The 21,929-nt window shown below is 44.7% G+C and overlaps 2 protein-coding genes across 2 annotated transcripts in view; one reads left to right on the top strand and one right to left on the bottom strand.

The window, feature by feature from the left end:
* Positions 1 to 2,909: 2,909 nt before the first annotated feature.
* The window catches only part of TEX9 (testis expressed 9), a 125,123-nt gene continuing 106,103 nt past the window's right edge, over positions 2,910 to 21,929 (top strand). Inside the window, exon 1 of the mRNA XM_069866923.1 lies at positions 2,910 to 2,913. The gene's annotated coding sequence lies outside the window, so the exon portion shown is untranslated. The remainder of the gene's footprint in view (positions 2,914 to 21,929) is intronic.
* The window catches only part of RFX7 (regulatory factor X7), a 54,931-nt gene continuing 46,267 nt past the window's right edge, over positions 13,266 to 21,929 (bottom strand). The window contains exons 8-9 of the mRNA XM_069866938.1: positions 21,030 to 21,325; positions 13,266 to 20,112 (exon numbers count right to left, since the gene is read on the bottom strand). Coding sequence (XP_069723039.1) covers positions 16,807 to 20,112; positions 21,030 to 21,325 — 3,602 coding nt within the window. The 3' untranslated portion in view covers positions 13,266 to 16,806. The remainder of the gene's footprint in view (positions 20,113 to 21,029; positions 21,326 to 21,929) is intronic.

The raw sequence follows: 21,929 nt of genomic DNA, 5'->3' as shown, positions 1-21,929 counted from the left end.
GCAGGAGTTGATCCCAAAAGCCACCGGCAGGCAGGGATGGTTTCACCCAAGCCCCCAACTCCCTCCGGTCCCGTTCGAACCCTCGCAGCGAGGCAGCGCCCGCGACAAACCCTCACACAAAGACTTTGCTCCTTCGCGGGAGAAGAAAAACCCCAGCTTCGCCCCCTCCAGCCTCGCCACGAAGAGACTGAGCAACGCCTGCGGGTTCCTCTCTCCGCAGGGAATGGGGAGGGAGGCACAGGATGGAATTGGGGGGCGGGGGGAGGCATGGGGAGGTGGGGGATGGTCCCCCTCACCTCTTCCCCAGCCCCCCGTGGAATCCCCCTCCCCCGTGTCCCGGGCAGCCGGCTCAGCGCCCGCCAGGCCTCACCTCTCCGCCCGGCAGCCCCAGCACCTCCGCGGCCGCCGCCGCCGCCATGGCCGAGCGGCGCGCGCTGCCCGCCGCCGCGTTTGGGCCGCCGCCGGCCCCGCCCCCCACCCCGCGCCCCCCTCCGCCGCCTCTGATTGGCTCGCAGTCCGCGCCCGGAAGCGAAGGCGCCTTCTGATTGGCTGGTGCCCCGCGCCGCGCCCGGAGACGCGCGCGGAGAGGGGCGGGGCCGTCGCCCCTGGGTCCTAAAGGCGTCGGCCCCTGAGGCGGGAGCGGGCTGGCTGCATTCTGCCCCCTAAGCGTTATTCCTGGGGTTCCCGTCGACACAACGAGTGTCCGCTATTACAAAAACTGGAATATTTTGATTTAAGTTAAAGTAAACTTTCATCCAAGCAGTTGTGTTCTTAGGAAAGTTAGACAGAATGTCCCCCACTGTGTGTTTTCTCTTAGTTTCTTTCCCAGACGCTGTTCCACCTGCAGAACCTGAACATATGTAAGGCTGTGGGGCCTGATGAGATGCATCCCAGAGCCCTGAGGGAATTGGCCAATGCAGTTGCCAAGCCACTCTCCATGATATTTGAAAAGCCATGGCACTCAGAAGTCCTTGGTGACTGGAGCAAGGGTGACATTGTCCCCATTTCTAAAAAGGGTAGCAAAGACGACCCTGGGAACTACCCACCTGTCAGCCTCACCTCTCTGCCGGGGAAGATCATGGAATAGAGCCTCTGAGAAGACGTGCTAAAGAACATGGAGAACGGGGAGGTTACTAGTGGCAGCCAGCACAGCTTCACCAGGGGCAAATCCTGTCTGACCAACTCGGGGCCTTTCTATGACGGGGTAACTGCAGCAGTGGACACGGGAAAACCAGTGGACGTGATCTATCTGGACTTCTGTAAAGCCTTTGACATGGTGCCCCACAACATCCTTCTCTCTAAATTGGAGAGATGTAGGTTTGATGGGTGGACAGCACAGTGGATAAGAAGCTGGGTAGATGGGTGCATTCAGAGAGTAGTGGTCAATGGCTTGAAGTCCAGATGGAGATCCAGGACAAGTGGTGTCCCTCGGGGCTCCATACTGGGACCAGTGCTGTTTAATATCTTCATCAATGATACAGACAGCGAGATCAAGGGCACCCTCAGCAAGTCTGCAGATGACACCAAGCTGAGTGGAGCAGTTGTCACACTGGAAGGACGGGATGTCATCCAGAGGGACCTGGACAGGCAGGAGAGGTGGGGCTGTGTGAACCTCACAAGGTTCAACGAGGCCGAGTGCAAGGGCCTGCGTGGGGGCAACCCTCATTTTCAATACAGGATGGGGGACGATGTGATTGAGAGCTGCTCTGCAGAGAAGGACTTGGGGGTGCTGGTCGATGAGAAGTTCAACATGAGCCGGCAACGTGTGCTCGCAGCCCAGAAGGCCAAACATGTCCTGGGCTGCATCAAAAGCAGCGTGGCCAGCAGGGCAAGGGAGGTGATTCTGCCCCTCTATTCCTCTCTTGTGAGACCTCACCTGGAGTATTGTGTCCAGTTCTGGAATCCTCAACATAAGAAGGAGATGGAACTGTTTGAACAGGTTCAGAGGAGGCTACAAGGATGATCAGGGGGCTGGAGCACTTCCCATACGAGGACAGGCTGAGAGAGTTGGGGTTGTTGAGCCTGGAGAAGTGAAGGCTCCGAGGAGACTTTGGAGCGACCTTCCAGTACCTGAAAGGGCTCCAAGAAAGCTGAGGAGGGATTGTTTACAAAGGCTTGTAGGGATAGCACAAGGGGCAATGGGGATAAACATAAGAGGAGCAGATTTAGACCAGACATAAGGAGGAATTTCCTCACCATGAGAGTGGGGAGGCCCTGGCCCAGGTTGCCCAGGGAAGCTGTGGCTGCCCCATACTTGGAGGGATTCAAGGCCAGGTTGGATGGGGCCTTGGGCAGCCTGATCCAGTGTGAGGTGTCCCTGCCCATGGCTGGGGGCTTGGACCTGGATGATCTTTAAGGTCCTTTCCAACCGAAGCTGTTCTATGATTCTATATCTTAAAAGGCAAGGTCAGGCAGAACTAGAGCCAAAGCTACAAATTAGCAAGAATTTTGACTGCTGCAAAGTCTCATACCATTAAAATTGGACCTTGGAAAGTAATAGAATATGCATAAGATTTCTGGAAAAAATTATACACCTGCATATAACTGGGAAATCTGTTCTGTCCTCATCTCTTGTCTCGCTACACACAATTGATGGAAATTGCTCCCTCCTGTTGCCCAGGCCTGATAAAGGGTGCTTGCTTTCTAAAACTCCAAAACAAGTCTTAGAGAGTTTTGATTGCTGGCATTTTCAGTATCAACATCGTCAGGGGCTTTTCCACATCTCTGAGGGCCAGGCACAGGCTGTGGGAGCTCTCACCCAAACCCTTCTCATCCAGGGAACCTTCTGGAATTGCAAAAAATGAGAGGAAAAGCCAATCCTTATCAACGTGCAGATAGGACCTTGCCCGCCAGGACGAGGCAGTGCTGCCTTCCAGGGCACTGGGAGGAGGAAGGAAGTCCCCGCGGCGCAAGGAGCTGACCTGACATCGTGCCCATGCAGGGAGGATGCCAGAGCAGAGGCAAAATAAACTGCAAAAGCCCTGTCTGAAGCCAAAGCGGGAATGTTGTAAAGGCTTTCCATTTTCTCAAAAGAAAAACCTGGCTCTCATTCAAACTTAAAATGAGTTAAGTAAGTAAGGGAGTGAGTAAAAGTAAGTTCAGTGACTAAGGGAGCATGGCAGCACTGCTGCTGAGTGCCTAAGGTCATCCCAAAGCACCGTTCAGGGGTGATTCCCAGCCCCCACAATTCTGATGGAAGGACCTGGTTCCACAAGTTTTGTAAATGGCTTAGGTTTGCACAGCCTTCAAGAGCTGCCTGTGAATCACGCAGGAGTCCCTTACTGCCCACCAGGCTTCCCAGCCAGCAGAGGACAACAGAAAGAGCTACAGGTACTGTAAAAACTAGAGTGGTTTAGTCTGAGCTTTGTAGCCGTAAGCCTCTCTACAAGCCTGAGGCAAACTTCTCCAAGCACTGCACAGCTTGCGAGTGCAGAGAAGGTACCTTTGTCTTAGGATGAACACGTGGAAAATAACGTGTGTTGCTAACAAGGAGCAAATGTAGTAGCACATGCATTGGCAAAGAACCAGGGTCTTTTATCATCTGTCAGCACATCCAGCTTGGCCCCTCACAACCTGAATGATCTATTTCTATCATCGTTCAACAAAAAAACTCAGTGCTTTTCAAAGCACAGACCCAGACTCAGCTCTTTGGACTGTGCTCCAAGCAGACCACGAAACACTCGGGTAACTAACATCTCCATATTGTCACACACGCTTGACCTCGCCTCCCAGGAGCTAGCAGGACGCTCCCAGGAAAGGCACTCCTAACAGCAGCATTGGGTTTTCCATCTCCCAAAATAAATGCAGGATATTACATATGAAAAATCAAGTAAGACACAACTCTGAGGCACAAAATGGCATTCGGGCAAGTGTCTTCATAGTCATGATTGTCTATGAACAGGTAGGTTTACATGGGGAGACAATGTACTTTATTAGACAAACTGATAAATTTTGGGAAAAAGTCCCAGATAAGCTTTTGACTAATTCAAAAGAAGCACCCCCCTCCTGTTTCTGGATCAAGCCTTTGGGCATCCAATATTTCTTTCTATTTCCCTGCAACACTATCCCAGCACGAATTTACAGGCTTGTCTACCTTTAAGTGGGAAGGTTCCTGGGTGACAGCCAAGCAAAGAAAACCCGCCTAAGTTATAGCAGACAAGATTTCCAGGTCCAGTAACTTCATATAGCACTTGTTTATGGGGTTGAACCTAACACTGATTTGCAAATTATTCTTGCAGCTTGCTAGAAAAATGGTGTGGGTTTGTGGCTGTTGAGCATGAATACGTGTTTTTTCAGTGTTGCCTCTTACACTCTGCCTGAGTATACAAACCATGTCAGACAGAAAGCATCAGACCTCCAAAAGCTGGTTTTGTTTTGTTTTGTTTTGTTTTGGGTTTTTTTTGTCAGAATTATATTGGTTAGTCTAATGAAAAATACTGGGTTTTTTCACCCTATAAATCTCCTACCACAACATTACTGTCACTTCCCTGAAATCTGTTCCTCTGTTTTTCTGCAGTCACAACCTTGTCTTTTCTGCACACTAGAAGGCTACGAGGTGAAGCACTCTCAAGCATCCTGAAGACCTCTTTAACAAAGGTTTTGTTTGTGAATATTTTATTATTGGGATTTTCTGTAAGACATCAAAACTCAAACATTAAATTCTGAGTAATGTGTCATTTCAATAACTTTAATTTTTTTGTTAATGCCCTTTTGAAAGTTACAGCAGGGCATTAGCATACTCAGTTTATTATATTACATTTTTCAAGCAGCGAAGTTTCACACAGCCCCAGATAAGATCTCACTGATTCATTTTAGGTGTGAAAAGACCACTGGTTGTCCAGAACAGAAGTTACAATACAGTCAAATTGCAAATTCATAAATAGGTGACCTGCTATCAACAAGGACGGTGTTTCTGGGTTTGTTACCCAGAGGCATCCATATGCTAGGATAAAGTGAATATGCATTTGCAGTGGGATCAATAGTTATGTTTGATATTCCAGCCAGACATTTAGCATTTCACTCAAAATAGAAGAATTTTAAATTAAAGTATTTTTTACTTAAAAACAGGGGGAAATAAACCACAATCTGTAATATATATATATATATATCTCCAGCATTTAATATTTTATGGTCTTCTGCAATTACAGCCTAATACTGGAAGAGAGCTCTTCCTTTTTCTACAAATAATTGATTTTCATTTGCAGAGAAAAACCTGCATTTAAATGAACTGAGTGCAATGGAACACTTTAACCATATAACAAGAGCATTAAAAACATATTAATATTTTATCTCACTACTCCACCCCAACTGAGAGTTCTCATCTGTTAAAAAAGAAGTTTGACTTCTCTTGCCATCTAAATTAACTTTCAGTCCCAATAAAGATGAAAAAGCTACAAACTTTAAAAATATTCTCCACCTCTCAGATGATGGAGTTCAGCCTGACAGACCCAGTTTGTGGTCTGAATTTTATAGGTATTTACAATATTTGGTTTACATCTTTCTTCATCATAAATGCTTTTATAAGCTGAATAGAACCCATACACTCTAATTCTGAACTGGTTTGAAAAAAACAAAATGGTGTTGATTCTTAAAGGAGGAAATAATGTGGGAAATGGAGATTTGTTTCAGATTTCCAAAGGGTTTTCATAATAGAACAGTCTTCATCTTAAGAATATCTATTAACTATAGTCATTGTTAAGTTACAAAAGTCAGGACATCAAGGTATGTTCTATTAAATACAGGATACGCCTTTGCTACTTATTATTTTAATTCAATTGGATAAATCATCTTCTCTGCTCTTCCTTCAAAGCAAAAGAACGAAAAGTCATTTTAACTCCATTTAAACAAAAAATCCGGATACAAGTGACACATACAAGTTTTTCTCTTACTGTCTTTTGTTCTACTGAGTCATACAATAAAAAATGTTATGATGAACCACTCACAGTGTCACAGGGGTAGGTAAATGGAAAACTAAACACAAAAGGGAATTAATAGAAAAAAATTATATTGCTAGTGAGTCAGTGCTATGACTAAGAGAAGTAAACACCTATTGATAGCTTGGTTATCTCAATTCCTCTACTACCAGAGCAATGACTCACTAACAAGACTAACACCAGAGGTGTAGTTAAGAGCCCAAGCCTCAACACTCTTCTTGGCTCTGCAGTTACATGCAAATCATGATAACAAGATCCAAAAACTGATACAAAGATAAAGCTGAAATTTTGTAAGCAAGTACTTCAGTCTGGTAAAAGTCACCCCAGCATGACTGTTGTCTCTGCCTTGCATTGCAGCTAGACTGACATTAACTCAGGTTTCCAACGGCCCCTACTGCTCCTTTTTTATTCTTAGTTCTCCAAAATCACTAGTTCCGTCTTCAACTTTTCTTCTATCCCTTAAAAGCAACATTTGGATCTTGCACCCTTAGCAAGTTTGCAGACGATACTAAGCTGGGTGGAAGCATGAATCTGCTGGAGGGTCGGGAGGCTCCAAAGGGATCTGAACAGGCTGGACCACTGGGCTGTGTACAATGGCAGGAGGTTTAACAAGGCCAAACGCCGGGTCCTGCACTTGGGGCACAACAACCCTGGGCAGCTCCAGACTAGGAGAAGTCTGGCTGGAAAGCTGCCTGGAGGAGAGGGACCTGGGGGTGTTGGTTGACAGCGACTGAACATGAGCCAGCAGTGGCCCAGGTGGCCAAGAAGGCCAATGGCATCTTGGCTTGGATCAGAAACGGGGTGACCAGCAGGTCCAGGGAGGTTATTCTCCCTCTGGACTCAGCACTGGTGAGACTGCTCCTTGAATCCTGTGTTCAGTTCTGGGCCCCTCACTACAAGAAGGATGTTGAGGCTCTGGAGCGAGTCCAGAGAAGAGCAACAAAGCTGGTGAAGGGGCTGGAGAACAGGCCTTATGAGGAACGGCTGAGAAAGCCGGGGTTGTTTAGCCTGGAGAAGAGGCTGAGGGGAGACCTCATTGCTCTCCATAACTACCTGAAAGGAGGTTGTAGAGAGGAGGCAGCTGGGCTCTTCTCCCAAGTGACAGGGGACAGGATGAGAGGGAATGGCCTCAAGCTCCGCCAGGGGAGGTTTAGGCTGGACATTAGGAAAAATTTTTCACGGAAAGGGTCATTGGGCACTGGCAGAGGCTGCCCAGGGAGGTGGTTGAGTCACCTTCCTGGAGGTGTTTAAGGGACAGGTGGATGAGGTGCTGAGGGACATGGTTTAGTGATTGATAGGAATGGTTGGACTTGATGATCCGGTGAGTCTTTTCCAACCTGGGGATTTTATGATTCCACATCTCCTGCTTCAACATGTGTTGCCAAGCTGCTGCCTTCAGCTGTCTCCAACCCAGCAGCCCTACTTGTCCCTGCAGGCTGGCAGCAAAGTGTGACTGGCACCCAAGGACAGACTAGACATGAACCAGAAGTTCTCCACTCGAGTAGCCCAGTTTCAGGGCATCTTGCAGACAAAATTCAACACTGGTCTTGAAGCGTGGGTCTGTGCTCCGGAGACACTAACACCTGCCTTGGGCCAGCTCCATCCTTCCCCTCAGCAGAGACCCCTGTCCCTCAGGAAAGCTGCTGAGATCTCTAGCTCTCACAGGGAGAAAGAGGGAAAAGAGGTAAGAAACGTTCCTAATTTCTGTGACTTGTGTAACAGTTTACAAGCAATCTCTTTGGTAATCTCTCTGGCTTAATGAGCAAACCTTCATAGTAAGAAGAGAATCTTAGGTGGAGGTGGAAAGTCACGCTAATTTTCTGCATATGCATTTGAATGAAGTGGTAAACAGTTGTCTGAATCACCACCACTCAGATGTCATCTTTCTCTCCTTATTTTCAGCTTGAGGGGGAGGAGAGCTGCCAGAACAGAAATCCGGAGGTGCTGAGCTCCAGTAAAGTGCTGTCACGCTGTTCCCAGCTTAATTTACCAGCAGTGATCCCATGGTTAACATAGTCATTTTAGATGTTTTTGCTAGCAGCTCAACCCATCGCACTGTTACAGAAGTAAGATCTTTGCAGGGATGATGTATTTGGGCTTTTCTTCTTTATATACTGTGAGGTTATCATTCTCCATCTGTGTATGAAGTAGTACGTCCTATTTGCTCTTTGCCACTGCCTAAAGATTGCTAAGACCAGAGCAAGCTACTGTTCTGACTGGGCACACGACTGAGCAGCACTCTCATCTTTACTCCTGTCTCATTTTCATGCAATGTGCTCCTTCTTGTAGTGTTTCTCACTTATTCCACTGGGAAAATGGGAATAGTAAGTAATTACTGGCTTAAGTTTGTTTTAATTACTGCTAAGACTGCTTTAGTGTTCAATTCTTTTTGAGTACACAGATTATCAATATGTTATCCTTGGTCCACTGATTGGCTTCCAAGGATTTTGAAAGCGTTGCCACTGGGAATTAATTTCTAGTATGGCCAAACACAGCCTTAGAGCACATCATCTGAGACGTGTCCGCACATCTGCAGGTCTGGCCGGCATAGAAAGTAATCCCATAAGACAGTACTCCATAAAACCAGAATGTCTGATAAGGATGTTGGTCTTTGTGCATGCTGTGAAAGGAAACCTGTTAGTAAGAAGGCCATGACCTCTGCCAAACAAAGGGAAATGCAAATATCGTCCTGTGTTACATAGTTACCCTTTGCTAATGTTCTTATAGAAAAATGTAACTTCAGCTAATTCCCAAAGAAGCAAAATAGTTCTAAAGTTATGTGCAGCAAAACATGCTTTCAGCTATTTGTACTAGTAAGCACCGAGGTCTCCTGTGTTTCTCTTGCTGAGCCATTTTAGGCCCCAGCAGTAGTTCTGCTTCCCACGAGTAAGCCGTGTCAGAGTAAGTTTTACTTACGCTGTTGGCACAAGAACCTCTGAGCAGGAGCTCTTGGACATGGATGCTTCATCCCCCTCTCAACTATACATACGCAGCAGGAGAGATCATTCTGAATCGAATAGCATTTTGTTCCAGTCAGAAATAACCACAAGTTTTTAAACAGCACATGTCAAAATGCCCCTTCTTGTATCAAAGCAAGGAAGAACTGGGCTTGATCTCTCTGGGAACTGATTATCACAGCCCTTGGAACAAGTGTCCTGTTGAAGTACTGATATAGAACAGGCAAATCAAACACTATGGGGAATTTTTGATAAAGGACACAACTGAGTCCTAATCAGTTAGTTTATAATGACATACAGTTATACAGCTGTGCTCTCCCATCCATACTAAAAAGCAAAGAAGGCTATTTAAGAAGGCTTTAAAAACAAGTTTAGATTATTTGGTATAATTTCCATACCACTCCGAAAATATTTCTACCAAAGGTGGCTACTTATATGCGTAGGTAGAATAAAATGGAACCTTCTTGCGAGCTCTTAAGACCTATTTCTACCCTTGAGCCAATTTTAACATCTGTGTAAAAAAAACCCACATAGGCGACAGAGTACGTGCTCCAGATTAGTAGCATACTTCTAACGTTATCTGAAACAGCAGCTTGAGATCCACAGAAAATTTGATTCTAATGGGCATCATCGAATCAGGTAGCACGGATAGGCAAAGTTCCAATGATACATAACTTATAATAATCCATAGATGATCTGTATCTGGTTTCTTAAAAGGAAGCTTACAACAGAGGAAAGATGAGCCACAGAGACAAAAATAGACCCTTTTAACAGTTGTGATACTGAGGCATTACCAGATATAGAAAATGGGTAGGCAGGCCCAGGAAGAACAAACTCAAGAGGAGCCATGACAAAGCCATTGAAGAACAGATATGCAAGTGTTCCAAGGCAACACATTTACATCACTAGTAGGGTATCTCCCATGTATTCAAAGCCAATGGCAGAAATGTTAGTATCTATCAGGAACTAAAATTACTTGGTTACATAGTCTGCATTATATTAAGGTGGTCTTCTATTTTGGGTATTTAAACGCTGCAATCTGCAGAATGAAATTAGCATCTTTTTATTATAGCACTGTATATTTTCTACACAGATTTCTCCATGTCCTCAGTTTGCTTTTGACTTAATTTAGCTGGCCTTGCTTAGTTTCTATTTTACCGTTTTCTTTTTTAACAAGTTAAGCAGGAAAAGCAAGAGACTTAAAAATTTGCCCTTTTATTAGGTAGCGTTAACCAAGAACTAGAGGTGCTGGCTTGTTACGACAGCAGTAAAAAAGGTACTCAGATTCTGTGAAGCATTACTTAAAATGCCATTTGCTGGAGCTAGTGCTGTAAGGGAAGAGAGGACAGCAAAGTTAGCCTCACATCCCTCCAGGTCCCCAAGCTATGGAGCACTGAGTGGTCCCCTGATCCACGTGCAGGTGCTGCCTGGGGAAGGGTCACTCCATTTTCGTCATTTAAGCTATCTGCGATTTTCTTACAAGAAAACAACTCAGTTAATAATTTCTACTGTCAAGCAGAACAAATGTTCACATGAGAACATCTTGCTGCACTTTTAAATAAAGGCAAGGACACACAGCTAGCATCATCGCTAGCACTGAGTAGGAGCTGCCTGCCCGCTACTCTATCATGGTTACCTGGCCAAGTTGACCCTGCAGCTACGGGATAAGCACAACACAAGGCTTAACGCGAGCTGCACGGGCAGCACAGTGCAGCACACGGCCTGGGCACGTGCAGGTTAATTAACTGTTACGTAGATCACTAGCTCCTTGATGTGTAGCATTTTTTTTTTTTGTCTGGACGATTACAGGTAACTATTAACAAACGCCATGCAGATTGAAAGTTTTACATGAACCACCAAGTTTGCAGTTGTACTGCACTCCCTTATAGGAATTATTCAGAAACAGCTTAAGCATACAGGCAGGTCAGGTTTCAAATTCTTCTCCAGAGTTATTCCACAATTTGTAAGCCTCCTTCTACTTTATTCTTGTATTTCCTTTTATTATCCAAGCTTCACTCACACCATTTCTAAGAGGGGGAGGAGGGTAACAAGATCCAACTATTGGTCATCTCTAACTTATGCATCAGAGGAGGCCTAGATAATTAAAAGCTCACTGTCAAATGAATTTGATGACGATCAAATATTTTGCTTAAACTTTACCTGAGTGAAAGCGGCCATGCCACACAGCCCGATGTAATTAGTTTCACCCAGCTCTCCAGTCTTCCTGATGCACATGCTGACAAAGTGAGGTTGGAAGCTCTCAAAGTCATCCAGTCCATTCTCCTCGGTTTTAATTCTCTGGGTTCAAGTTGAGGTTCTAGCTCTTGGGTCCCAGAGAGCAGCTGTCATGGAGGCAAAATATTCTGCAGCCATCTAATAATGCAGGACTTTGTTCTCTGGAGAAGATAGTGGGATCTGCCAGTAGAGCCACTGTGCAGGCTACATGAAGCACTGATTAATTTCACACAGCTTTCCTTCTGAATTCTGTTTGCCAGAATATCAGCTGCCTTCACACATGCAGATTTATATTTCCGGAGGTGTAAAAATATTTCTAAGCAGTTGTTCAGAATTTGCTCTGGATATTTTTATTAAACACATAAAATCTGGTCTTTTTGAAATCTACAAAGGTCGTGACTTTAACATTTTGAGATAGTTATTCGGATCATACATGTAGTTCTGACATTTCTGCCTTCTTGACTTTCCTGTCAGGCCATTTTCATCCACAGTCACAGATTTGTTTACTCTCATGACCCTTTTTATTAACCAAATTCTTTCCAGTCTACAGCTGAGAGGTTCCAATTAAAACCTATTATTACGTCAGACAAACTACCAGCTTTTAAAACAGCCTTTTACATCTCCTCTTCCATGTCATTATTTGGAAATTTTAATTTGCATTATTTTAATGACTGTAGAACATGGAGAGAGCGCGTCTGTGAATTGCTCATTGAGAAAATTTTTTTAGAGCACATTAATTTAGAATCCAGTGAGATGTATTAGCAGCATTCCCTACAATGCCATGTTAAAATTCATCTGTCACCCTGATGCTCTTTCATTCACGTCTTATGTAAGTCTTTCTGATGATTCTTCTTGTTGGTGAACCTAAGTGGTTTTTGTGCCACCATCAAAATCTGGCTACCTGCCAGCTCACCTCAGCACCTCTGCAGTCTGGGATGGAGTCTGTTAACCAGTGGAATGGTTAACATTCTCAGAATGAAAACCTGCCTATTTATCCTCACCTTCCTTTTCTCATAGCCGGTTTGTACTCCATGGCAACACTTCTCCACTGGGTTCACATAGACTGTACTGGGAACACTGCTAGGTTTACATCCACTTTTACAACCCAAATCAAAGACTCTGTAGATCGAAAAAAGCGTATTTATCCCTTTATGGCAGCAAGTCAAACTGCACCATAACCCTGTGCTGCTTCACTAGTACTGAAAAGCAAAACCAGCCAAGCGCCACACCATGGGCGGCTGTGGCAGCAACAAAAGCCACCACCCAGACACAACCCGAACCCCTCCGACCAGCATCTACACGGGGCTGAAGGAAGCACAGAGGAGCTGCACGCGGCAGCTCTAGCCAGCACGGCTACTGCTGTCCTGTTCTCAAGTACAGCCTTGGCCAAAATATTCTTTCAATGCTTGATGGCAACTGTGACCAGGCAGGCTCAATTGTAACCTGCGATTGTTCTTATCCTCCAAATGTAAATAGCACCCTGACACGTGCGCTGCCTCCTCAAAAGGGAGGCCTTTCTGGGTACGCCTTGGGATAAAGTGAACACTCAGAAAGAAGCCCGTTCCCCACCTTCTCTCCGAGCATGGACTGGCCTAGGCGTCCCTGCTAGAAGAGTCCCCCTCGAGATCAGCTTTAAGCATACGACTGTGCCCAGCAACCACGGCAGCAGGTACAGCCACGATTTGTCTTCACACAAACGTCCAAGCTCTGTATTTTACATCAATATTAATGCACACTCTCCATATAAAGAAAAAACTCTGGAACTAATTTTTAATATAAAATGTTTTTATTGTTTTTGAAAACATTTAAAAAACAATTTTTGAGCACTTTCAATAAAAAAAAATAACTGAAATGCTACTGCAATATTCAACTACTGTAGTTTCAGCAGTACAACAGACAACAAAACACCGGGGAGGAGGGGGAAACTGGATTTCCTGCACTAAATGAAAATGTGGAACAGGGATTTTTCTTTCCTTACGGTGCAGTAAATAAAGCACAGTATAGTACAAGACTATTATATGAACCTCAGATGCACTGCACAAGAAATGCTTTCCTTCAGTTCAGAAGTCAGTGCTTATTGCAATTATTTGCAAATTATTTACTTCATGAATTCTTATCATGATAAAATGATGCAAAAATGTTTTCTCAACACCAGAACAATAAAAAATAATCCAGGAAAGGAACATATTCAACAATAACTAAGCTGAATTAGTTAACATAAAAAAAGTAAATAACTTGTGAATAACTATGCTCACCTGGTTAACACCGAACCAGTTTCAATACAGCAAAAGAATAAAAAAAATAAAAGTGGTTACAGGAATATATCTAGTACTGTACAAGATTAAGTCATTAACACTCATGCACGTTTTGTGATCATGTATTAACATGGTGAAGCAAACTAAACTTAATTTTTCCTGCTGTAATATTCTCATGTAAGAGAATAAGAAATAGAAATATCTCATTGAGATCAATGCACATTGCTACATAAGACAATTTCACCTGTCACTTTCAATGACATTTTGCCTTTTAATAATGAAACACATTAAAAAGGGTTTTTTTGTTGTTGTTGTTTTGATTTTCTTTTTTAATCCGTGGGCCGTATTTGTTGCATTTATCCTAAGGAATGTGCCTGCCACAGGTTCAACAGAATTTTAGTGCAATATATATGAACCCAGAAAGTTTTCTGGACTAACCAACCAAATTTAAAGTGTTTGCTGCAATACTGTACACAGGGTACAAATTCCCTAGTTTGTGTAATTTAGCAAAAACCGCTAGCAAAATAATTTATTTCTTATGTTAGTAGGAAGCCAATAATGTAAACAAGGGGTCAGAACTGTCTCAAATCCTTAGTTTTGGAGTATCTGACGCAGACAGGCTTCCATTTGTTAGAATGACATACTTTTCCTTTGGGTATTGCATACTTTGGTGTGCAGTAGTGCTCTGTCTCAATGTGTAGTAAAGGACTAACTAGAACTAAGTACAGGGACCTAATGTTATTCATTGTAATACCAACACACAAACACCTCTAAAACAACACATACCAATGTACAAAGCTGTGCCTATGCCTTGGATTTTACTTGAAACAACCCTTATCGAATTTAACACTTCTTAAATGCATTTGCTTTAAATCCACTGATTACAGAATATTTCCGCTAATTAAGTCAGACGTTAGGCCCAATGTAACGCTTGTATTTAAAAATAAATCTAAACGCACTTTTAAAAACCTTTGGTGATGGCTGCATAATTTAGAACGCACCGGCTTTAAATCTTGCTTTGCTGAGAGATGTTCTTAAAAAAAAACTAGTGGAGCTGGGCAAAAACTTACTTCTGCCAAGCCCGTGTCGGCCTCCACGTGAAATCACCTGGCGATCAGGCCCAGCACGTCCTGCGAGCGCACGGGCTGCTGCACTGAGTGCAGCTTTTCCCCACGGCTCCAGCACTCGCGTCCTCCCCGATAATGCTCCATCGGAAGGCAGGTTTCACCTGTTCCCAGTAGTGCTGGCACTTGGCACACGGCTGGGAATCAAAACCGAGGTGCCGAAAGTCTCTCAGACCCAGTCAAATCTACAAGGGAAGAGTATGCTCAGCACGTCTCTGGCCACAGGCAGGTACAGAACTGGAGCCTGCCTCCAGCAAATTTATTCTACATGAAAAATGGTTGAAGCCGTACTGACAGATACCTGGCAAGAGAACCAGGAGAAGGCAGTTTTTAGTCTCCTCCCCATTTCCTTAGCAAAATTTAAAAGGGTCGCTTTGTCTCAAAGGAAGCAACCACACCATTGCACATCTACATGCTTCAAGGAGGGATTTGAACTCTCCAAGTCATTCCTAACGAAGCGGCAAAACTTCTGATGCAAGCACAGTGAAATCAGGCCCCATAAGGTGCTACAGCTTGGCACAACTGTTTGTCCCTGCAGAAGAAGCCACAGACTGGTGAACTGGGGCAAGAGCAAGAGAAGCCGTGGTACATCAGCAACTCAAGTGCCGATGCAGCAGCATGAGCTGAATCAGCAGGGTGAAAAAACGGACCAGTACCAGGACCTCGAGTCATCAGCAAAAACTGAAGAAACACACCACCAAGACGCTGAAAAAAACTCCAACTTCATCACCCTCCAATACTTAAGCATCTTCCCCCTAAGTAGATCTAAGGGGGCTTATTGTGCCTTCCCCTTCATAAATTCATGACCGCTCATTCGAGAGTAATGCAAGAGAGGAAAAGGTTTCCTGTTCTGTGTTCTATTTTCTAAGTGTCAGTTCAGAGGAGCAATAATCCATTTTATCCTAAGCTTAAGGGATGGCACCCACAGTGCACCATTTGTCTTGTAAGAGCTTGCTTCCACAAGTCCTTCTAGCACCAGGGCCACCGCCATCTCTCTTCACCATTAGAGTGATCCCTGCCATGCCAACAAAACAAAAGGTCTCCTTTGGTGCCACTGAGCCAGGGAAGCAGAAGACCTAAATGCCATTTTCCAGACGAGCAGCTAGTGACTTGTGAAAGAAATTAGATTCACCGGTTCTGTCAAATCACTCACAAAAAAGGAGTAAGTAAGTAGTTTTAAAAGAAGTTTTACCATAAGAAAGATCATGTCTTATTGTGCATCTGTAAAGTGCCTGGCAGTATTATGGCTCTACCTGAAATATTTTTAGATCAACCACATTTTCTAATATTTTAATCATCTTTTGTTTGAGAGAAAGAGAGCAAGTGAGAAAGACAGAAAGGCTCAACCGACTGAAATACAGAGAAAAGAACATCTCCCTACACCCTCCACTAGGTTATGAAAGATCAATCTTAAAAAACCAATCTTCAAAAATCATATTTTAATGAGCTCCAATAGCTCTTTTATTTAAAAAAAGAGGGAAAATATGTTCCTTCTCTCTAGTGTTGATAAATAATTGAACAGTACCTATCACTTTAAAATAGGGTGTCACACCTAGATTAAATCTCAGTGCTCAGAATCTTTTTGCATGAATTTTACCTAAAATAAAAACATTGCAGTGAGAACTAAAATATCAAGTATGTCATGAACATTAATGGATAAAATAACTACATAGATTTATTCCTCTTAAATAAAAAAATTAGTGCATCTTTCATCCCTGTTAGTTTTTCCTCTCTCTGCCTTTTCCTAGAGATGTCAATGGCACCAGCGCTACTAAGCTCTCCGCCGAGCAGCGCTCGACTGCTCCGCAGGCCAGGCACCTGCACGCCCCCTGGTTCATGTGTCCCCACTCCCCATTGCCTGCAGGCACCCTGCATTTCAGAACAGAGAGACAAAGGTAAGTAAGGATCGTCTATTAAGAAGTAACAAGCAACACAAAGTATGGAAAGCCTACTAATATAAGCTTGACCTAAACCCCTCCCAAAACCTCAATCAGAGCTGTCACTGCTAGCTGGCTCTTAACCACTTCTTTATTTGCTACAATAAGAAATGCTGAATGGGAAACACTATAGAATTCAAATTGTAATACTGGCTCTTCGATAGCCCATCACCTTCGGAGATATGTTTAAAATTGGTAAGACTGCCTTTTCCCTGCTGAAGAATGAGCAACGGGTACAGCAAACTTCTTAAAAAATGCCACAATACATAGCAAGTGTTTCTGCTGCAGGAGGCACTTCCATTAAGACAAATACAATACGTCTGTCTTTTAGATACAGTGTGCTACATACATATTATAAAACAAGATTAACCCAACATCTCAACAGCAGGATGATCCTTGCTCTCCATCCACTCAAAACCTGATGTAGTCATCGAGTTAATGGATTCATTGCAGATTTGTTGAAACAAAGGGTCATTTTTTAATTCCTCCAGTGTAGCATCATCATCTTGTCCCTGCTGACGACTCGGATCAAACAGTAGATTTGTGTCTAAAGTGTTCAGATCGTTAATGCTGCCTGAGAGCTCGGAAGACAACCTGATGTCGCTGGAAAAGACAGATGCAACATTATTGAGATCTGATGCCACCTGATTCACCAGCTGCTGGTTTGTTGGCAGACTGTCCTCCCCTAAAAGGTCTTTTACAGTGCTGCTAAAATCTAACTGCTGCTCTCCGATGTCTGATTGTGCTTGGTTATCTCCAGAAGAAAAACTGATCTGATCGGTGCTGCTGTTCTTTGTGAGGTAATTTGGTGTTTGGAATTCATAAACTGAAGTGCTGGAATTCATCATACTTTGCGGGTTGGTACTAGGAAAAGCGGCAGACGTCTCTAAAATCTGAGTGAGATTCATCCTGGCTGTGTAATTGGAGGGCATGTTGTTCACTCCCAAACCTCTCACCGCATCATCATTATCAGAATCAAGTTTATTTAACAACACATTGGTTATTTTTTTAGTGTTTGTTTGTTTCTGAAGAGACGGGAAGGCCGTCTGCATCATCACAGTCAATGGGACTGACTGGCTCCTCTGCGCTATGTTATTGGCACTGGTGTCTGCATGGATGTTTGCAAATACATTGTGAACTTCAGGAGTCACCGGGCTACCAAAATTTGTCAGGTTAGAGCGCGGTATATTTGAAACAGGGTGAACGGTACTTCCACTGAGATTACGCTGGCGATGGACGGCAGGGCTCACACTCCGGCATCTCAGACTGTTGTTGACAGAAGAACCGGTTCCTTTGTTGTCCAAAGGGGCGGGAACAGCAAAGCCTTCTTGCTTGGTGGTGCTACTGACAGGGGCTGCCTGGTGCTGCACCGGTGAAACCGGAGTCAACCGACCAAAATGAGTATCGTGGTGGCGCGGCTGCGACTGGTACGACTGGCCAGGAACGGCAAAAGCGTGAGGTTTCCTGAAGCGGTCTTCCACCAGCTCCTGATAGCTCGTGAGAATGCCGTGGTTTGCAACCGAGGAATTGCTGACACCACTGTAGCCGTTATTCATCCACTCCAGCTTGGTTTTGTCAGGGTGGGTAGCCATAGGCCGCTGCATTGGCTTCACAGGGCTACTTGATATAATGCTGGCATCGTGGTAAGCCATGCTGGAGCTGATGGGAGTAAATGCAAACGGGTTTCGGCATTCCACAGGACTTGGAGGGACACTGCTGCTGCAGTTGGAATGCGGTGTGCCGATGGGCGTATGCCGGCTGCTTCCTAGAGCGCTATCTACGGGAGTTGTCTGAGCCAGCCTCGAACAAGGGCTCTCTCGGGACATGTTCTGAGATCCAGCAATCATTTCGGAAGTGGGTGTTGGAGTTGGAGTGGGGGTGGGAGTCGGGGTAGGGGTGGGAGTGGGAGTGTGAATCGGAGTGCTGTTGTTATGGATCGAATGGTAAAAGTGCACGCTGCTTGGATGAGACGGTACAGGAGCTCCTTGAGCTGCAGTCTGACTCTGAAGCGCCATTCCCAGGCAACCACCGTAAGGATGAGAATTATTCATGGACATTTGCTCCTCCATGAGCACCAGCTCCTCCACGATGCTGTCCTGAGTAAGGTCATCGTCAAACGAAAAGAAGTTTTCATTCGACTGAGGGACTGTGTGTTCAAACTCTTTCAGCTCAGACTGCAGAGATAACTGATTTGAAGACTGTGCTTGTATCTGACCCAAGGACGAGTCCTGGATCTGGCTCGGTAACTGCTGGCTGTAGGCATCCTGCTGTACGCCCTCGCAGTGCACTGCATCCCATGCCGATTCCTGTAAGTCACTGGAGCCAGAGTGCCCTGCCAGAGTCATAACACTGATCTCTTGCTGCTGTTCACAGCTCACAGATGGGAAATCAGAGGTTTTGGTGATATGGTGCCACGTATTTGGGTTAAAGCTGCCATCAGATTTTGAATCATTTTCTATGATAAACATGTTTCCTTCTAATTTTACTTTTATATCTGGAGATGACGCTGACGGAAGCTGCTGTCCTAAAGTAGAATCACTCGTATCTAAATTGGTGATTAAAGAAAGGTCTGTCGCTAAGCTTGCTGCAGCTGCAGAAGGTGCAGGTACACTGCTGGGAACTTGAGCGAGACTTGGTGTGCTATCACTATTAGCTAACAGTCCAGCCTTTGGAGACTTGTTAAGACCGTTTGCTTTTTGACCCTCCACAGCATTACCGGCTGAAAGCTGCTCCACCAGTGGTTTCTTTACAGGCGGTATCTGGGAATCCTGAAGTGCAGAAGGTTGTCTCTTTCTCGGACTTTTAGTGCATGTTTTGTCTTTAATCGTAGACTCACCAGTAGGAGGTGAACCGATGCTGGTGCTGGACAAGTTTTGACTGGCAACTGAGAGCTTCAGAGCGCTTTGATTATTGCCTGCTGAAGAAACCGGTGTGATCTCATCAGATTGTGTTTTATATTTGGACTCTGTCTCTTCAGCTCCCTGATTGCAGCCCTTAACTGCTTTTGTCTCCACCACGACATCATCGGCCGAAACCTTCAAGGTTGTAACCTCAAAATTAATTAGCTGAGCAGGAGGCAGGTCAGAGGTTGCCTTTATGGATTTAGACACATCAGAGCTCTCTTGGCCCTGTACCGAGTTCTCATCCAGCAATGCTTCTGGTTCCATTTTGATCGTGACTGCAGGTGCAGCTACAACAGTGCTAGGCTTGGATCCCGAAGACTGAAGTGAAACAACGGATCCATTTTTGATCTGCGGACCAGTCCTCCCTTCTTCCACTGCTCCTGCACCGCTGCTAACCGAAGGTGTCTGTTTGACGGGCACACTGCTGCTGCTCGGGGCAAGAGATATTGCTGTCATTTTTACCACGTTTAAGGAATTCACGTGTGGAGCTGGCACAACAGTCTTGATGGGACTACTGGTAAAGAGCACCGTCGTGGGGGAGCGGATGGCGAGAGCGCTGGTATTTGCTGGCTTCGGTAAGATCTGCGGGTAGCGATGCCGGGCAGAGCGGTCACCAACAGGGCTGGCAGGAACGTTCTGGGGAGTCTTTGGTGACTGCTTGACTGATTGCATGTGTTGAGTGACCACCTGAACGTTGAGCGGCAGGACTTTGCTATCAGATGATCCCATAGGACTTGGGGATGTCACCAACTGCCTGGTCCTTGTCACCTGTAGAGAGACAAAGAAAAGGTGTGGCAGTGAAGCAAGAAAGTCCTCAAAGCCCACAGGCCACCTCATTTGCAAGCATTTCAAAGGTGAAGAACAACACAGCTCAATACAACAAAGCTATCCAGTGTCAGTTTGAAACAAAACAAGCCCTTCAACTACATACAAGACGATTTCTACTTGTCTGCCTCAGGACTGGTAGACAGCTACGTGGCCTCAACTTTGAAGGCATGAGGTCTACACACTAGTCTGCTCTTCTGCTAATGAAAGGGTCCTTCTCATACAATCCTTCAATACATGGGACAAAATGACAGAGAGGAGTGGATGTGTTCAAAATAACTGCTCATTGTTAAGGTTTCAGAAGCAAGTTAAACATGAATCTACTATCAAGCAGAAAAAATGGCTTACCTATTGAAATCAAGAACACAGTCAACATCTTAAAAACAGATAACCTTCCCCTTCCCACCCAGTTTTGTATGGCTGAAAGGCAAAGACATTCCATACTACAGGCACTCCTACAAAACCAGAACTGGTGCTGTCACTAAATGCACCAAGCACTAAAAGCACCAAAGCCAATTTAACTTCCACATTAGGGGCTCAGTGATCCACACAACTGGTGTCACCTCTCTGGCCTGGTTAAGTTTCATCTCTAGGGCAATTATTCCCACATATAACCTTAGTTATTGCTAAATTAAACCCCACTGTCAACAACTTCAAAGACAACCTCGGCCTGTGCTATGTGATCAGAATTCAGCTGCCTCTGTATCAATCCCGTTCATGGTCTAATACAGTCACTGACACAGAAAAGCATCATGGGACCCAAGCCTTAGCAGGGAAGCCATTTTTCTATCTCACTGACACTGGCCATTTGCAACCCTTTCATAGCACGGTTTCTCTACAGAATTGCTGCAGAATCGTACCGGTATCGGGCTGGGGACAGCTGCCACGACAATGCCAATAGGTGGGGGAGATAGAATTGCAGGACTTCCATTAGATATACTGGTCGTGCCATTGGTTGCGGTGCCTTCTGTTTTCTTTGCTGGAGACTCTACTGGCAAAGGAGACTGCAGCTTCTGTTCTTGCTGCTTCTTCTGGATCTTACGCTGCAGCTGCTGCTTAGCATCAACAGGAGATGGCAGAGTTTTTACTTGCGGTTGAAAGGAATTACTTTCAGCAGTGGGTATAAAAGCTGAGGGCTGAGGGATCCCTTTTATTCCTGAATATAAAAGAAGAATAATTAATAATAACCACACAAACCCTGTCTGCCGTAGTGCTGCTTCTGTGTCCAACCACACCAAATACACGGCAGGCATTTCCACAACCGTTCCGGGAACAGCTCCTCTGTGAGGTGACTCCATCCATTCAAGGCTCAAATATATTCACTCTTCCAGTTTATTTCCACATTTGTGGCAAAACCTCTATCTGTTGGACAATCTGGGCGTTAGCTGCTAAGAAACTACCTACTGGCATCTTGTTCCTAGTAATCAGAAAGAGCAACATTTGCATCAGCAGAAAAACAAATGTATTTCATCTAACTAACAGTAGAGGGCAGTGGATATGTTTTAGATGATCCCTTAAAACCACCTAGTGTGGTCTTGTTTTGTTATCAATGTCTAAAGCAGCTTTAAAAATGAAAAATCTTCCAAGAAAGCTGTGGGTCTGTGTCACAGAGGAACAACTCTGTGATGATATCAACTAATGACCAAGGCGTGAAACAAAATGCATATACTATCAGAATGCATCACAACCTGCGTGTGATGAGGAATAACGGTGAAAGAAGGGCAAGAGAAGCATCCGTGGGAAAAAGAAAAAAGACAAGA

Source organism: Phaenicophaeus curvirostris, chromosome 12 (genome assembly GCF_032191515.1).
Source record: "Phaenicophaeus curvirostris isolate KB17595 chromosome 12, BPBGC_Pcur_1.0, whole genome shotgun sequence".
Lineage (NCBI taxonomy): Eukaryota > Metazoa > Chordata > Aves > Cuculiformes > Cuculidae > Phaenicophaeus > Phaenicophaeus curvirostris.
This window is presented reverse-complemented; position numbering and strand designations above follow the sequence as displayed.